This window comes from Thamnophis elegans, chromosome 1 (genome assembly GCF_009769535.1).
Source record: "Thamnophis elegans isolate rThaEle1 chromosome 1, rThaEle1.pri, whole genome shotgun sequence".
Taxonomy (NCBI): domain Eukaryota; kingdom Metazoa; phylum Chordata; class Lepidosauria; order Squamata; family Colubridae; genus Thamnophis; species Thamnophis elegans.
The window spans coordinates 41,215,622-41,232,131 of NC_045541.1; the positions used below are offsets into that span (position 1 = coordinate 41,215,622).

At 49.7% G+C, this 16,510-nt stretch overlaps 1 protein-coding gene across 5 annotated transcripts in view; it reads left to right on the forward strand.

The window, feature by feature from the left end:
• The first annotated feature begins 213 nt into the window (after positions 1-213).
• The window catches only part of ZEB2 (zinc finger E-box binding homeobox 2), a 171,370-nt gene continuing 155,073 nt past the window's right edge, over positions 214-16,510 (forward strand). The window contains exons 1-2 of one of the 5 annotated variants that reach the window (XM_032216202.1): positions 214-296; positions 3,395-3,533. In XM_032216202.1, the coding sequence (XP_032072093.1) occupies positions 3,461-3,533 (73 nt within the window). In that variant the 5' untranslated portion in view covers positions 214-296; positions 3,395-3,460. The other 4 variants (XM_032216184.1, XM_032216176.1, XM_032216193.1 and 1 more) reach the window with 4 other exon arrangements.

Here is a 16,510-nt window from a genome sequence, read left to right on the forward strand (position 1 = left end):
GGTGGGTGGAAAAGAGGGAGGGAAGCACGGAGGGAGGGAGGGAGGTGGAATTGCATTTCTTCCACTAAAGCGTTTGCGGAGACTTCAAGGTATAATCTATCCCAGATCCTTCCTTTCCCAGAGAGAAACTTGGCGATCACGTTTCCACATGATGCTCACGTTTGGTGCTCTTCAATTATCCCTCGCCACAAAGATAGGTGGCGTGTGTTTCAGGGTCCTCTCTCCTCTCTCTCCGACAGAAAAGAAAAAGAAAAAAATGCCATTAGAAGAGGCGTAACACGTCAGTCCGTCCCCAGGTTTGTGTTTCCTGGAGTGGCAGAAAGAGATCAGTCCTAACCTGCCCAGCAGGAATAACGGTCCCTCCCGACTCTTTTGAGAACGCCTCTCTGACCATCCTCCCCTCCCTCCGCCAGCTACAGCTCCCTGCACCTTTTTTTACCCCCTTTTTTTCTTTTTCCCCTTCTTCACTCCGCGGCTTTTTCATGCTTCTCTTCTCTTCACTGCTGGCCAAAACTACAAACAAGACTTCGCAGGTACGTTCTCCGATAATATTTTCCACTTCTCTTCTTTTTTGCTCCCACTCTCCTTCCTTCGTATTTTCTCTTTATCCCCTCTGATTTTACACAATTGCTGGCTTGGGGGGGGGGGGGTCTGTTTTCCTTGTCTGTAGCTGGGGAGGAAGTGGTGATGAGGGGGAAAGATTCTCATTTTTTTCTCCCCCTAGAAATCTATACTCATTTTGAGTTCCTTTGAAAACAAAAATAAAGGAGTCGGAATCTTGTTCTTCGAACTGTTCTTATCTAGGGGAGGAGGTCAGTTTTTCTTCCATCCCTACACCTGGCTAGCCAGGTAGAAAAACTTATTTCTTCCCCTCTGTGGGCGAGTGTGCATGTCTGTATTTTACAGTTCTCAGTGGAAGAGAAGGGAAGAAAGTTGTAGTTTTCCGAATTTAGGTCTCTTTGGGCAAGGATTATTTTGGCTTTCCTTCAGGTTCGCATTTACACATCTTAAAGTTTACACATACCTGTTAATGATTTTCAAGCTGTGAGTAAGAACAGCACAGCCATAGCTGGATAATAAGATGGTAACTGAGTTTTGCTTTGAAAGGGGCTCCTAGTAAACATTATTATGATTATTATGGTGATGATTATTCCTTCTGCTTAGTCAGTTTCATTTCTCGCTTTTTATTTTCTGACTTGGGTGAAGTAACAATTCAGCTTCTGGGATTCTTACCCAGAAGTGAAAGTAGTGACTGGAACTAGTTTGTAAGTCATTTAGAGAGAAAAACGAGATAACCTAGGAAGAGGGGTGAGGGCAAAATCTTGCAGTTTTCCAAAATACTGGATATTTAAAAAGATTTTTTAAAAAAAAATATCCAAGAAAGGTAGGTAGCCCTTTACAAACATTGAAGTCGATTTCCACTCTGCTGATTTCTTCCCCGATTTTGCCACCAACTCAAGAAATCTATCAGGGCGCTGCTGGTTAGTTTTGCTTTGAATAATTTGCTCGCTTCCTCCCCGGCTTGGTTTAAAAAAAAAAAAAAAACAACCCTTAGCAGAGAATGGCAAACTCTGTAGAGTTACAAGTCTTCAGCCACAAGGCTCGGAGCGTCTCTATTCGGTCGTTCGCTCACACTTTAGTGCGAGGCTCAAGATGGGCGAGACGAGCAAGTCCAGGGCGCTGGGCTGATTTCTCCTGGGCCAGTTGGCGCTTTACCTGCACCACCGCCAGGGATCCTTTAAAGATAAGCTTCCAAATGGTTTCCCTGCGCTGCGAGATTTTTTTATTATTATTAATATTATTTTTAAACGGTTTAAAAAACAACAACGATAAGGGAGCAGCCACCTTAGAAGGAAGAAGGGAGAATCATCCCTCGCCTGAAAACCTGTAAAGTTTTTGTTCCGAGCACTCCACGTTTACCCCAAGTAAACTTGGGGGACTTACTGTCACGCAAAGGCGCAGAGAGGATGCCGCGAAGCCAGCCCGACGTCCATTTTTAGGCGGCCGAAGCGCCCTGTAAAATATGGGAAGGGCAGACAAAAGACGAGGTGAGGATGAATTCGGTTCAGGAGATCAAGGGTTAATCGCCCTTGTTTTACAGATTGCATCTGTTACATCTTTTATGGTGCCCGCCCGCCCTCCCCCCTCTCTCCGCTCCCCCACCTCCCTATCCCACCAACCCCGCAGCCCCGGCTAAACTAATCCTCCAGTCGGTGCAGCGTGCGCGGTTGTTTGTTTGTTGTTGTTTTCTGTGCGGGTGTGTGTGTGTCTGTGTGCGTGCGTGCGTGAGCGCGCGTGTGTTAAAGCTACAGCCTAGCCTCTCCAGCCCCTTAGCGTGTGGGTTTCCCCAGTTTTGACAAGCTCGACCTCGGCTCCGGCTCGCGGCCGCCTCAAGCCCAGCCACCGCTGCGCCCCTGGACCGAGCCCGCCCGCCTTCGAACCGCAGCTCGAACGCGCGCGCGAGCCCCGGGTGGAAGCGATGGTGCCGGCGGAAGAGTTGGACGCTCCGGTCGCTCTTCCTCCTCCTTCTTCTTTCTTCCCCTCCCCCTTTCCAAGGTTCCTTCTGGAGGAGAGCTGAAATGACATACGGGGGAGGGGGAGTCTATGGGGGAGTTGAAGGGGGGAAAGAGATCGAGAGACCCTATGCAGGAGATGGTCGGCGTGACTTTAAAAGTGAGAGAAACCAGCGGGAAAGGGAGAGTTTGTGTGTCTGTGTGTGTGTGTGTGTGTGATAGCCAAGCGACAACTGCTTGTGTGGCTCTTATCAGTTGATAGCCATGTGCGTGATATGTATTCTGTGCGCCACAGCATATGCAAAGTAGGTACAAGCGTGGAGATCCTGAGTACTTTTCGGAAGAAACGAATCCGCAAAGCCATTTGAGTCAAGCTATCTTTCTCTTTGCGGGGTGGGGGCGGGAGGGGTAGTAGTGGAAGAGAGCGAGCGAGAGAAATTAACCTCGAGTGCATTCCCCTATAGGTCATGAGTCATTTTGAAGATGTAGCGGTTGTGTGTATGTATTTATGTGGGCCTCTCTCTCTCTCCCTCTCTCGCTCTCTCTGATCTCCTTTGCCGGTGGAGGAATAATAATAATCACGCTAATAACATTAATAAACAAACAAGCAAATAAAGCAGCGCCATGGCGCGGGGGAAGAAGGAGCGAAGAGGAAAGCTGCCCCGCGTCCTTCTCGGAGGGGAAGCGAGGCCAGCGCTGGGCTCCGGGTCGGGGGCTGCTCCGCCCGGGCTGCCTCCGTGGCCACCGCTGGGGCAGAGGGGTCTCCTTCCGTGCGGGGGAAGTGGGGGAAAATCGCCGCTCCGTGGGTTCCCTTTGGCGCCCTGCGTTTGAATGGGATCTCGCCATGCCCACCCGGTTCCCTCTGTTTGGTTGTTCCATAGAGTCTGCGTGTTGCTGAATCAGAGAGCCGAGTCCATGCGAACGAGCCATCTGATCCCCTCTTATCAATGAAGCAGCAGATCATGGCGGATGGCCCCAGGTGTAAGAGGCGAAAACAAGCCAACCCGAGGAGGAAAAACGGTAAGGGGGAAAGCCGCGGGGGGAGGGAGAGAAAGGAGCGTGGGGCTCGGGGCTCGGAACCTTCCGTCAAACTTTTCTTTCTTTTGTGATTTTTTTCTTGGCTTCTTTTTTTTCACTTTTGGTCCCGGCGACTTCACTTTGAGAGAAAGAGGACTCGGGCGGTGGGGGGGGGGGAGATTGGAGACGAAGCGGACGAGGGGACAAGGAGGGCAATCGGGAAGGAGGGGAGGCTGGGGAGTCCAGGACCAAGGAAACCCCCCACCCACCCTCTCCCCTTTACGGTCGAACCCTGGATTTTTTTGGGACTGGCGCCTGTGCGATGGCTTGTTTGGTGGCGGAGAAAAGGGAGAGGAGCGGCCGAAGAGAAAGAAAGAGGAAGGGCTCCCACGGCTTGTTGTCTGTTTGCTGAGGAGAAGCGGCGGTGGGGAAAGGGGGGGAGGCGGTTGAAGGGAGTCCAGCGAGTGTCAGGGGATCCCGAGGCTTTTCTATTCCGGTATGTGTGCCTGAGCGCCCCCCCCCCCTTTCCTTCGAGTGCCTTAGGATCTTCCTTATAACATTAGTATTTCTTTAACGTTCCCCCCCCCCGTGCGCGCGCCTTTTCCTTTCCTTTGGAGAAGTCCAATCAAAGTAGGCAGGAAAAAGATCTCGGGTTTTTTTTTTTCTTGGAGGGCAGATTCTTTCAGAAAGGAAGTGGGGGACTCCAGACGCTTAGGAGAGAGAGAATTGGGGAGGGGAGAGATTCCCCCCTCCACTCCTTCTTGAAGCTGGGGGGGGGGGAGAGAAGAGAGAGAGAGAAGCTGAAAGTTTCTCTCCTGCAGCCTAGAGCGAATCAGCTAACGGTCCTGAGTGCTCGGCTCCCGGAGCCGGCGAGATCGCCCAGGAAGACCCGTTAGATCCCTCCTGCCTTTCCGCCTCTCTCTCTTTCTCTCGCTAGGCTTTCCTCGCCCTCGGGCCTGCCGTTGTCTCTTCCTGCTTTTCCTTTGATCCCTGCTTTCCCTGCCACAGTCGTCGCTCATCCGAAGCCCCCCCCCGCCACCTCAACCCCCCCCCCGCTTTCTTTCTCACACACAAGAAAAGCGAGCATGAAAAAGAAAGGGGAAAAAGGGGGGGAGGCACTTTTGAACACGTCCTGGACTTTTCACGTTGTCATGATCAGCCCCTGCCACGGATCCCTCTGTGTGTGTGTCTGTGTCGGTATGTCTGTCTATCTGTGTGTAGGGGGGGGGGTTTCCTGGCAGAGATTAGGGAAAAGAGGAGGTGGATTGGAAGAGATTTTTTTAACAGCTTCATTAAAACACACACACACACACACTCACAGGAAAACCCAAACCGCTAAGTCAGAGGCTGGGAAAAGCGGGGCGGGGAAGACCGAAGGGACAGCAGCGTGAGAAATTTTGATCTGAACTGGCGGAAGAGTTTACTTGGAGCTTAAACCTTCGCCTTCCTTCGCCAAGGAAACCTCTCCGTAGACAGCAGTCATGGGAATGGGGAAAGCAATGCTTGTAGGGTACGATTTACCCAGGCTGCCCTCTCCTGTTATCTCCGCAGCCTTTGGGGAAAGTTGTAGGGAAAGGTTAGGTTCACTAAGATACGCTCCTATGGTGGATTTTTGACTTTTCCAAATTCTCTTGCTGGGGGGGAGGGGAGGCGTCCATTCTCCTCTAGCCTCTGCCTTTTCTCTTTGGTTCACAGTTTCCAGAGTTTTCCCCGTCTCCTAACACACTCACTCACAGGGGGGGGGGGGAGAGGTTTCCATCCAACGCAGAGTCTCTGTAGTAATCCGTGTGATTCCAGCCTCGCTCTGAGAGTTGGAGCAACTGTTCTGTAGAGAAAGAGATTGGGGGGAGGGCGGTGTATCCAATTGGTCTTTGCAAACCCGAAATCGCTTAGCTTTTCAGCTGCCCGACTTCGAAAACGGGAGGTGGGGGGGGGAAGGAGAATTAAAATACAACAAGGCGGTGTGGATTCCAAACAAACAAACGCTTGCTGGGTTGGGTGACTTTCTGAGTTGCTTTCTCTCTGTTCTTTATCTCCTGCGGCCGGGTGACGAGCCATATGGGGGAGTGATGGGGACTTTTAGATTCAGAAACTCTCGGTTAAGGCAACTCTCGGTTGCCTTTGATCTCCTTCTTAGGGTACTTTCTGGGGTGGGAGAGGAAAAACAACCCCCGAAGGAGTCCCTTCCAGCCCGGCTGAATCTGTCCCTCCAGGCTAAGGGTAGACCTTGTTTAAGGTGGTCTGGCTGGAGGAAACCTCTTCCTTCTCTGCCTCATCTGCTGTCTGAGAGGGCCAGCAGGGCCCTGGGGAAGGCTTCCCTCACTCTCTACTCTTCCGCCTGTTCTTTCCTTTGCTGCTGATGAAACGCCGCTTATTGATTGGCTTCAAATCAACGCGGATCTGTAGGACTCTCCTTCCCCTCCCCCTTGACAGAAGGACAGAAGACGATGCTGGTCAGATCTCTGGGTCAAGATAGATGTTCCCCCCCTCCCTTTCAGGAAAAAAACCCCACCACCTTGTCCCTCTAGGTTTTTCTAAGAAAAGGTGGGATGATCTTTCAGACTAGAGTTTTGTTTGTTTTGTTTTTCTTTAGAAGGGGGCCCATTTCGAGGCAGGATGAGGTGGTTTAATCCACTTTATTTATCTTTCTCAGAGGTTTGTGTGTGTGTGTGTGTGTGCACTCGCGCGCAGGGTAAGACTGTTAGCTTATCTTTCTAAAGCTTGTCCACTCCCCTGCGGTAAATATCTGCCTGTATATCTTAGACGTTCCATATTTCCTCTTAACAGTTTGATCGAGAGGAAGAGAGAGGGGGGGGGGGAGAAATGACATTAGTGGCATGTGATAATATGCATACGATGCGAACAGGAACAGGCACGATTAGAGCATGCAGGGAAAAAACCAGAATAATATTAATTTTGCTACCCCAGCTTTCTAGTGACTGGGAAGGGAAAAGAGGCTGGAAGTGATTGAGCCCTGAAGTTTGAAATATCTGCTCGTTTAAATTCGCCCGAACTTCTCTGACACTTTTTCAGAGTCGCTAACCTGAAGTTTCAAAACGCTCAGCAACGTGTTGCAACTGAGGGGAAAGCTAGGCCAGCCCTCCCTTTCCTATCTGAGATGCAATTTGTTGTTTTCTAATTCTCCAGTGAGAAATGCTCCGATTTGGAGTCGCAAGAAAACGTAGCTAAAATATGTTTCCTTTTCCTTTCTGTTACCTCTCATCTCACCATGGGGATTGCTGGAGATGTATCTGTGCCGGAGTATATTTTCTGTTCTCTCTCTCTCCCTCTCTCCTCCATTCTTCTGGATTGGAACGGAGAAAGTGGGGAGAATTTGACTTGATTGGGGGTCTGCCCCCCCCCCCAGTAAAGTTGCATTTAATGCAACTGGTAGGCAAAGAATTCACCGAGAAGAAATGCAAGAGTTTCATACTTAGGATCCAAATTATTTTTTTAGCTTTCGTAAAATGGGAATCAGGACAGAGCAGAAGAAGCCACCCATTCGAAGTATATCTCTACAGTGATAGACTCTCTCTCCCTATATGTAGGATTTGATTTGTTGATTGTTTTCAATTGGTAGCATCCTAATTAAGTAAGGAGTAAAACTAAGAATTGCAAGCATGGGTGTAGACTGGCACTGTTTAAAGACGAGCTACTGGTTCTTCTTATGACAGAGGTGTTTTGATTGTTGTTGTCTTGAAGCCAAGGAATACCCCATTGATTAGGAAAGAAAGGGAACTGAAGCTGGCAGTTGGAGGGTGATCTGAAAGGATAAAGGTTAGTGAAAAGGAAACGGGGCCGAAAGAGGTGGAAATATTAAGTTAGGGAAGCGAAATGCCCAAGCCCGTCCTCTCTTGGTTTTGCAGGAAAGTTGTGCCAGCTGATGCCGGGATGATTGAAATGCTGACTCTACCTAAGGAAGCAAGAAGCAACCCTCCTTGCCCTAACCCTGCACCCCTAACTTCCCTTCTCCACTCAGGCTGCCCCAAGGAGTCCCCTTGGAGTAGCCCGAGGAGTCCCCAATAGCTACCTTGCTGGAAAGCTGAAAACTTTCCCCAAGTTCTGACTCTATTGACTTGAGTTGGGGGTGCTATACCCGCTCCACAGCCACTGGTGAAGCCAACTTGGATAATAATAACAATAATAATAACAACAATAACAATATAATAATATCAGCCACAAACATGGGAAGTGGTGGAACTGTTCAGCCTAAGAAGGAGGGACCCTTTTATTTTAAGAGAAAAGGGGCTCAGATATTTTTGCAGCCAGGACTTGACCAAATTGGCTCCCTTAAGAAACAAAACTCTGGCACAAGGTGCTAGAATTATGAAGACACCCCCCTCCCCTCTGCACACCTGGTCTCTCTCAGCGGCTCTCTGGCTCAACCTTCTCCAAGAACTGGCAGAAAGAAAAGACAGCAGGAGTGATTCTCCCCCCCAATTAACTGGCCAGCCTGAGAAGTCTTAGCTTTTTACTCTTTGGGGGGGGGGTTCCATGACAGTAGACCAAACGACACCCTGAGAACTCCTAGAATTCTCTGGGCTGCTCTCGCCTCCTTTCTCCCTGGGGAAGGCGATAAGGCGGAAAAGGGTAGTGGGCTGGGTGGGGTATTGAGATGAAGCTGCATTTTGAAAGAACATCTTAGGTGTGTTAGAGAAAGTGGAAGGGACAGCATCTGGCATGGGAAAGCTACGGGGAGACAGATGTAAGAGTCCCAAGCAAGCAATTTGGGATTTCTCTCCATCACCACCCTGTGTGTGTGTGTGTGTGTGTGTGTGTGTGTGTTTCTCTCTGTGTGTCCCTGTCTTTCTCTGTCTCTCCTCTCCACTTCAGGTGCATTCATGAACAAGATGTCGGACAAGTCTAGTTTTCTTGACAGGTAGGTAGGATATGTGGGAGATGACTTCTGCAGAGTTCAAGCCTCCCTTCTCCTAAAAATATTCTGGATCTCCTGTTTGCTCCAAAATCATTGTAGATTGTAGGGGCAGGCTTCAGGGCACAGCCCAAGGTCTAACCAAAGGCCAAGCTTCTTGCGACCCAAGTAAAGTGAGGGGCGTGGGGGAGGGCACGCAGGAGGCTGTCTTTCTTGTCAAGGTGGATGTATTTATTTTTGTCTGAGGAGGTTGCTGGCGGCTGAGAATAGAATCCTCAGGAGATCTGTTCATGACCAAGTTAAAACTAGGACAATCCCAGAGATGAGCTTCTTAGAATTTTTCCCCTCCCCTCTTGAATATTACCACCCCACCCCATGCACACCCCTTTATGTCATTGTCCCCCACGCACACCTCCAAATTATACTGGCCCGGAGTCTGTTTGAGATGAATTCACGCATGGAGTTTAAAATAATGATTTTTTTAAACACACCACACCACACACACACACACACAGACACAGCCGCATCTCAGGGGAGCTTAGAAAAACCTCCAGCTATATGGGAGGGCATTCCCTAAGGGAGAAATCACATTTCTTTCTCTCTTTTAAAATGGGAAGAGAAGTGCAGATTCTCTGAAAAGCATCAGGGATGTTTGGCTTCACAAGCATCTGGGCTAGCTGCATTATCTCTGTGCTTTTAAGGTACATTTTCTCCTCTCTGAAAGGGACGCCTTTGTCCTCTTTTCTAAAACACCCCCCCCAACTGCCCTGCCCCAGCCCGTGGGCTTCCCAAGGTAGACACTATTTTGTGCCTGTCACCCAGAGAAGGGAGTGCAGGTTTGTAGTGCTCACAGACAATTGATTGTCTGCCCTAATGTGTTTCATTTACATGTTTATAACGTCAATAGTGCTGGGGTGTCCACTGTACCATTCATTCAAGCCTTCTCACAAGGGTACAATTGTCTGAATGGCGAAGTCAGACACCTTTTTGATTGCTCTTTGGTTGTCTTTTTTCCCCTCTTAAAAAAAGAAGAAGAAAGAAACAGAGGGAGGAGGGATGGGAGAGAGAGAGCGCGCGCAAATGAGCAAGAGAGTCTCTGAGGCAAAAACACTAGTTGAAAACGTGCAGCATTAAATGTTATCAAGAAAGCAGAGGGAAAGCAAAAAAAAAAAGCGGGGGCAGAGAAGCCTCTGGATGTTTAAAGGACCCCAACATTTGTAAAGTTGGAGAGTTCTGTTCGATTGCTTTATAACCCCCACCTACCCCCCACACACAATCTCTCTACTTGGGCTTCTGTAACTTCCTTGCCTTTCCTGGTTTGGATTTCTTTATTCCACGCTTCTTCACTCCCCCTCTAGCAGAAACACGTTTTACTTGTTCAAGAATGCCGCCCTTCCATCCATTAGGAAAGAGTACCGTTGCAAACTCCTACAGCAGACTTGACTTAGGACGGGGCGTTGCTGCGGCTGTTTCGCTTTTCTCGCTCCCCAAGCCCAATTCCAGCGCCAGTCGGGAAGCCAATTTGTGAGCATGATTTGTGTCTGTGGCTGGAGTGTGTGTGGAAAGAGAAGGGGGAGAGAGAGGGGGTATCTGGGCATCTAGGACTGAGGGTGGTGCGTCGCTCAGTCTTGGAGCAGATGGGGAAATGTTCCACTGAATTGCGGCTTCAGGAACTTGACTGAACCCTAAGCTACTGTAATCACGTGGAGTTCGTTAAAATAGGGAACAAGAGAGTGGAATTTATGCAATCCACTTTTTCATCCCTAAAATAATGGGAAACTTTTTGCTCAATGCTCCTCTTTTTTCTCCCCTTTTATTTTAAATGTAATTGTCCGTATTTATTGGGCCTGTTGCTGTTGCTATTACTATGATTATTACAGCTACTATTTCTCAGATGAGTTGGGCGATTTCACCTTGTGCCATTCCTGCTGTTTGTTCTCTCTCCCTGTGATGGAGGCGCGACTGGATTAGCCTCTGTCTTCCCCCCACTGCTGAGGGACAGCCCTATCTCCTTCGGGTCATGTCATTAGATGTCTAATGTAGCCTATAGAGCCCATATGGAGACACCCTGGAAAAGGAGGGTTCACATTACAACTCGGAGGAAGAGGGAGCAGGCGGGGAGTGTGGGGGGGGGGAGAAAGCCTTATTGCTCTCCACATTTAAAGGTAAAAGTAGAACGAATTTCTCAGCTGATGAGGTTGGGAAAAGCCTGTTTCTGAGCTTTCCTAGTTTTCTGTATTATCCTTATTAATTATTTTAAAGGAATAGAGTCTCTCTGGGTCTCTCGATCGATACGTAGCCACGCACACACGCTCACCGTCTACGTATGCCGTTATTGTTATTGTTGCCGTTGTTGTTGCTATTTATTTCCCGCGTGTGCCTTCCAGGCAAGGCGCAACGAGTCACTGCACCGTCAGCTGAACCCCTGACACGGCGGTCCTTTTGAATGCCTTAGGTATGATTTCACTTTCGCTCACATCAATGCTGACCTGAATGCCTTTCATATCTGATCCGCTGTGTCTCTCCCAGTAAACATCCCCTGAGGGTAGAACAAAGAAAGGGGCTCTTCTTCTTAATCACAATTCAGTCTATTCACCCGCCGGCAGGCTAGATTTGCATTCTGCAACAGAAAGCCAAGATGAAAAGAGAGAAAAGAGAGAGAGAGAGAGAGAGAGAAGAGAGGAGAGAGAAAGAGAGAGGGAGGGAGGGGAGGGAGGGAGGGAGAGAGAGAGAGGGAGGAGGAAAGAAGGAGAAGAAAAAAGGAGAGAGAGAAGAGAGGAGAAGAGAAAAGAAGAGAGGAGGAAAGGGGGGAGGAAAGAAGGAGAAGAAAAAGGACGGGAGAGGGAGGGAGGAGAGAGAGAGAGGAGGCCGAGTCAAATAGCTGAGGTGTTTGTGGCTGTTGTTGGCCTTCGCCTACTTACAAGCCTTATATAGCTGCCCAGCCTGCGTTCTCTTGACAGGCAGATAGTGTTACAAGATGGCCTGCGGGTACTATTCGTGGCCACTCGCCGCTCACACTGAGGCAGAAAGTGTCAGAAAGGGATCAAATGCCGCGCTCGGGCTGGCGGGAGGCTGCCGCGGGGGCGGGGTGGGCGCGGCGTTGGGCGCGGTGCGGCGGGGAGGGGCGGGGGGGGGGGAAGAGAGGCAGGTTTGGACCGAAGTGGGCGAGGAGGGCTGCGCGGGAGTTTGCAACCTCGAGGCTCGGCGGGGATTTGCGGCGTCCTCCCTCCCTCTCCCCTCCCTCCAGGTGACTTGGACTCCCTGGCCCTTCTTTCAAGCCACTGGCCCGCGGCCGCAGCTTGCAGGTGGAAACCGACTGACTAGAGACCTGGCAAGGAGACGGGAGGCGAGTCGCCCAACGTAGACGGTTGCGCTGGGGCCGCAGGATCCAGAGGTTGCTCTGCTCTAAGTGAGCTGCGCGCCGTTTTGCTCTGGGGAGGATGGCTTCCCCCCTCCCCGCCCCTGATCTTCACGGCCTGCCTCGCCCCGGCCTGCTCCCAAGAAACTGGGCTCAGCTCTGTAAGGGAAGTCGCTAAGCCCTCCGCCTGGAATGCAGCCGGCCGATCCAAGGCCTGCGAATTGGAAGCTGCCGCCACTTCCCAGCGCAGCCGTGGAGTGAGCTCTCTTCACGGCAGTCAGGCTCCCTCGCTGAGCGAAGCAGCCAGCAGGGATTGCCCTCCCGAGGCTGCCAGGCCTGGCAAGGCGAGGGAGAGCTGCAGCAGGGCCCGGCCAGCTTTACCTGGGAGGAATGCTTAGAGAGACTAACTTTATTTTTGTTTAGAAATCTCCCCAGCCTTGCTTTAAGAATCCCCCCTCCCGGAGGTCAACGCGGGTCCTCTGCGGAAGGGAAGCTGCCAGGTTATCATTTCATATCACGCCCACAAAATGCACATCCTTTGCTTTCCAGCAAATCCCTCGGCTGGGTCTGCTCAACACAGCGAGCGGCAAAGTCGCCTGGGGGAATTCAGGGGAACTCACTTTCAAGCCCACCCCTAACCGCTGACGGAGAGCCATCTGAAACGGAAGCCTTGGTGTGTGAAACAGAAACATAGGTACCCTTCCTAAATAAAATACCACTTCCTCGAATTAGTATAACAATGGTAGCAGCGAAGTTCCCATTCCCATTCCCACAGGAATGCGGTGAACAGAGATGGTTGATGTGACATTTAAAAACACGGAAGCAAAAGAAAAAGGGGTGTCATTTGCCACCCTTTTACACCAAAAACACAGCTGCCCTCGAATAGTAGGGTCAGATTTGGGATTGTCAAAAATCAGGATGCCAGTTGCGGTAAAGGGCTTGGGGAAACTTTAGCTTGACTATTTATTCTTCCGGCCACTTGGCAGTACTTTTAATGAAAGAATGTTTCAGAAAAATAACAATGCATACATGCAGGCGTGTACAGTTTTTGTATTATTTGCATTAATTCCGGCAGAAAATAAACACTTGTAACGTAAGCTGCACATTCTTCTAGCTTACTTCAAGTGCTCTCAGTGCTGCCTGATAATGCATACGGATGTACCTATTCTTGAAAGGTTTTTTTTTTTCAAAATAAATAAATAATAAATATTTATATTACATAACCAGGTTGATGGTGATTGTGATGATTCCGTTATGATTCTCCCTAGGTTCCATTCATCTTGCCTTCCCTGAAAGAGAGTTTTATTTATAACTGTGTCCTGCTTACTAAGAAGTACTTAAGCCCTTGAGCTGTCAAATTTTGCCTACATTCTTCTTTGCCTTCCCATTCAGCAAGTTAGAGAGAAACGGAGGAGGGGGAAAAGAGATTGGAAGAGGGAGAGAGGCAAAGAGAGAACATCCAGTTGCTAAGCGTAGGATAAGTGAAAGAAATCTTAAGGGACAAGTTTTCAACTATACCATTTCTTGGTTACTAAAATTTCTTTTTATTTTTCAGAAACGTGTGTGTGTGTGTTTGTTTGTTTGTTTGTGTGTGTGTATTAAGCAGGTTCAGTGTTAATTGCTGGTTGAGATTGTTTTCTTCTTCTTCTTTTAAAAGATAGTAACAGTCCTTTCCCCCTCCCCTGCCCCCATCTCATCATCAGCTACATTAAACGTGTTAAAGGAAACTTAAGAGAGATGCTGGAACATGTAAAGTGAGGGCTCATTTTTCCTGGAGCCACTGTGACAGATCTCTCTCTCTCCCTCTCTCTCTCCTTCTCTCCCCCTCCCTCTCCCCCTTTTTCTGTCTGTCTGTCTCTCTCAGAACAAAAAAAATCTGAAGACATCTAAGAGATGTTTCCAGTAGAGAAGCATCTAATATAGATTCCTAATCCACCCTCCTTTCAAGACTCTCAAGATTTTACAAATATTTCTACATCCTACTACAGCCCTGACCACACTTATCTGTTCCTTTTCTTCTCCACTTCGGTATAATGCAAGTTGTAAAAGATTTGGCTGCAAGTACTTAAGCAAGCACCTTGATTCCTTTTGTATCTGTCCATACAAAGAAAATGGGAAGGTTGTTTGCAGAAGGAGAGTCTTGGTATTGAAGGTGGTGGGGTGAAGCACTGTGATATTAACCTACCAAAGAATAGCCGGAACAGAAGGTGTGTGTGTGTGTGGTGGTGGGGATGTTAACTCTTCCCATGCAGCTTAGGTGCACCTGAGCCTTATGGTCCCAAGAACTTCTTTTAAAATGTTCCTGAGAATTTGGATGCCGTTCACCAAATCTTACTTGAGTCTTATGGTCCCAAGACTTCTTTACAAACATTCCTAAGTGAGAATTTGGATGCTGTTCACAGAATCTTGTTCGATTGGGGGGGGGGGGGAAGTCTTTCATACATGCAACGGACGACAACCAACACCAGGTTCAAAAGTTAGTTCACCTTGCTCAGCGCTGGCCCCTCTCGAGTTTTGCCCATTTTGTTGGGAAAGACCCAATGAAAACCTAACAGTTCAGATGGAACAGTTCAGATGAGACCACTTTTAGGCAGGGACCGGCGGTGTGGACCAACTCCACAAGCTGGAGAAGGTGTGCGCCTGGCATGCCCAACGTTTAATGTATGCCCTCCTTTCATCCACATATGCATTTGTCAAGCCCCATTCAGTTCATTGGAAACAGGATAGCTGGCTCACGAGTCCCCTGATCGGTCTCACCCACCCCTTCATGTACCGTTACTTTGCTCTTGGAGGATGGGTGACTCTGGCCGCAGGGAAACTCGTGGCAGACAAGCACGCTTCCGATTGATTCGCTTTCACTGTACTTTTTCTGTTTCTTCCTCCCTGTCCACTCCTCTCCTTTCCGAAATCTCCTTCTCCACAGTGGGTGCTTCCTCCCTCCCTTCCGATAATTTTTGACAAAGGGACAGGTACAGGAGACACACAAGATCCGTAGGTGTCACCCTTAGGACATCCACAAACCTGCCTGCGATTAAAGGGAAAGAAGAGTAGACACGAGAGAATTAAATGTATTTTGCTAGGTCTCTACCACAGTGTGTCAAGCTGGTGAAGACCCCTTTTGTCCCAGCCTCAGGGTGATTTTATGTTTGTGTGAGTGAGTGTCCTAGCGAGAGGTTCATTTCTTGTTTCCTGCCTGGGCTAGAGCAGCAGTTTTGAACCGGGGGTGTATTGGGGGAAGGAGACTGAAGATGGAAAATGTAGCTCCTCTTCTGATGCCTGCAAGCAAGGTCTTTTGCATGCACATACACGCAACCAAACTTCTGCCTCTTGAAAGGGTGTCCGTCTGCCTGGAAGCCCTTCAATCCCACAGAAGCCCCAGCGGCGGCCTCTCCAGGGTGTGCCAAGGGAGCCTCGCTTAGCTGCGACGTCCACTGCCAAATTATCCCACAATGGTGTATTGCGTTACTGCCTTCCCTAGGAACGGCCGAGCAAGCAGGGTTGCTTTGGAAAGGCGAGGCGAGGCGAAACAGACCAAGAGGTCTGAAGGTTCAAAAAAAAAAAGTGGCATTCCCAAGCGGTGCCAAAGCTCAGCCAGAGACGTGGTTTGGGAGGCGAATTAAAGTTATCCCACTGGTGATCTAATTGAGGTTGGCACCGTCCGTGGGGTGGGGTGAGGGTGAGAGGCTGTAGGCGGGGTGGGGGAAGCAGTTCCCAACCTAGTCGCCAAAGGAGAAGCGCAACAAGCAGCCCCGCTGCTGGAAAATGGCGAGGGTCAACCTTTTGCTGCTATCCACCCTCACCCTCGCGTGATTCGCGGTTGGAAAGCGGGACGTTTTCCAGTCTTGGGGAAGAGGAGCTGGGGGCCACGAGACCGCCCAGAGCAGACGGTCCCTAGATTCCGCTTTCTCTGAGGAGACTTGCTGAGCGGTGCCCATCTTTCCCTCCTCACCCGACCCTTTCAGACTCTGGACGCGCTTCTGATTCGGGGACGAAGAAGTAGGAAAGCCACGTTCCGGAGGAAAGGGAGAAGGAGGGAGGGATTGCGAATGCCTGGGTAGTTGAAAGACAAGATAGAAGAGCCCGGCGACGGGTGTGGGCCGCGGGAGAACGCGTGATTGCTCCAAATGGATGTCTCAATGAGTTTCAAGAGTAGCGCGTGTTGAATTCGTTTAGGAAAAAAGTTTAGCGCATCCGAAGGCCGAAGGAAAGAGCGCGCGGAGTGTGTGTATCTCAAAGCAGCGATTCTCTGGCTCCAGAGCGTTTCAGCTGACTTCTTTGAAACAGGAGGCACACGGGTTCATCAGACGCAACCCTTCCTCCCTAACACCCCCCCCCCCAAAAAAAAACCCCGTCCTTTTGGTCCTGTTAGGCATCCAATCATTAGGTTTCTTGTCTGGTAAGCAACTCGCTTCCTGGGATTTTTTTTTAAAACCTACCAACGCACCGTTAACATTCTCGTTCGGTGGGTGTGAAGACTACTTCGACTCCCCCCCCCCGTTTCCAGCTTCGCTAACGAACCACAGCTGATGGGGTGTGTATGGTTGCTAGCAAGCAATTAATTAAAGCAGAATTGGAAGTTCTTTTTTATTCTTTGTTATTGGGGCACTGGAGGAAGGGGGAAGGCGGAGTGAAGAGAAGAAGACTAGAATAGATTATCACCATGTCAGGCAGGAGGTAAAGTGAGCGGAGGGGGCGGGGGGGGGCGAGGAGGAGAACCTGCTACGTTTTTCCAGCAACCGTCAAGTTCTG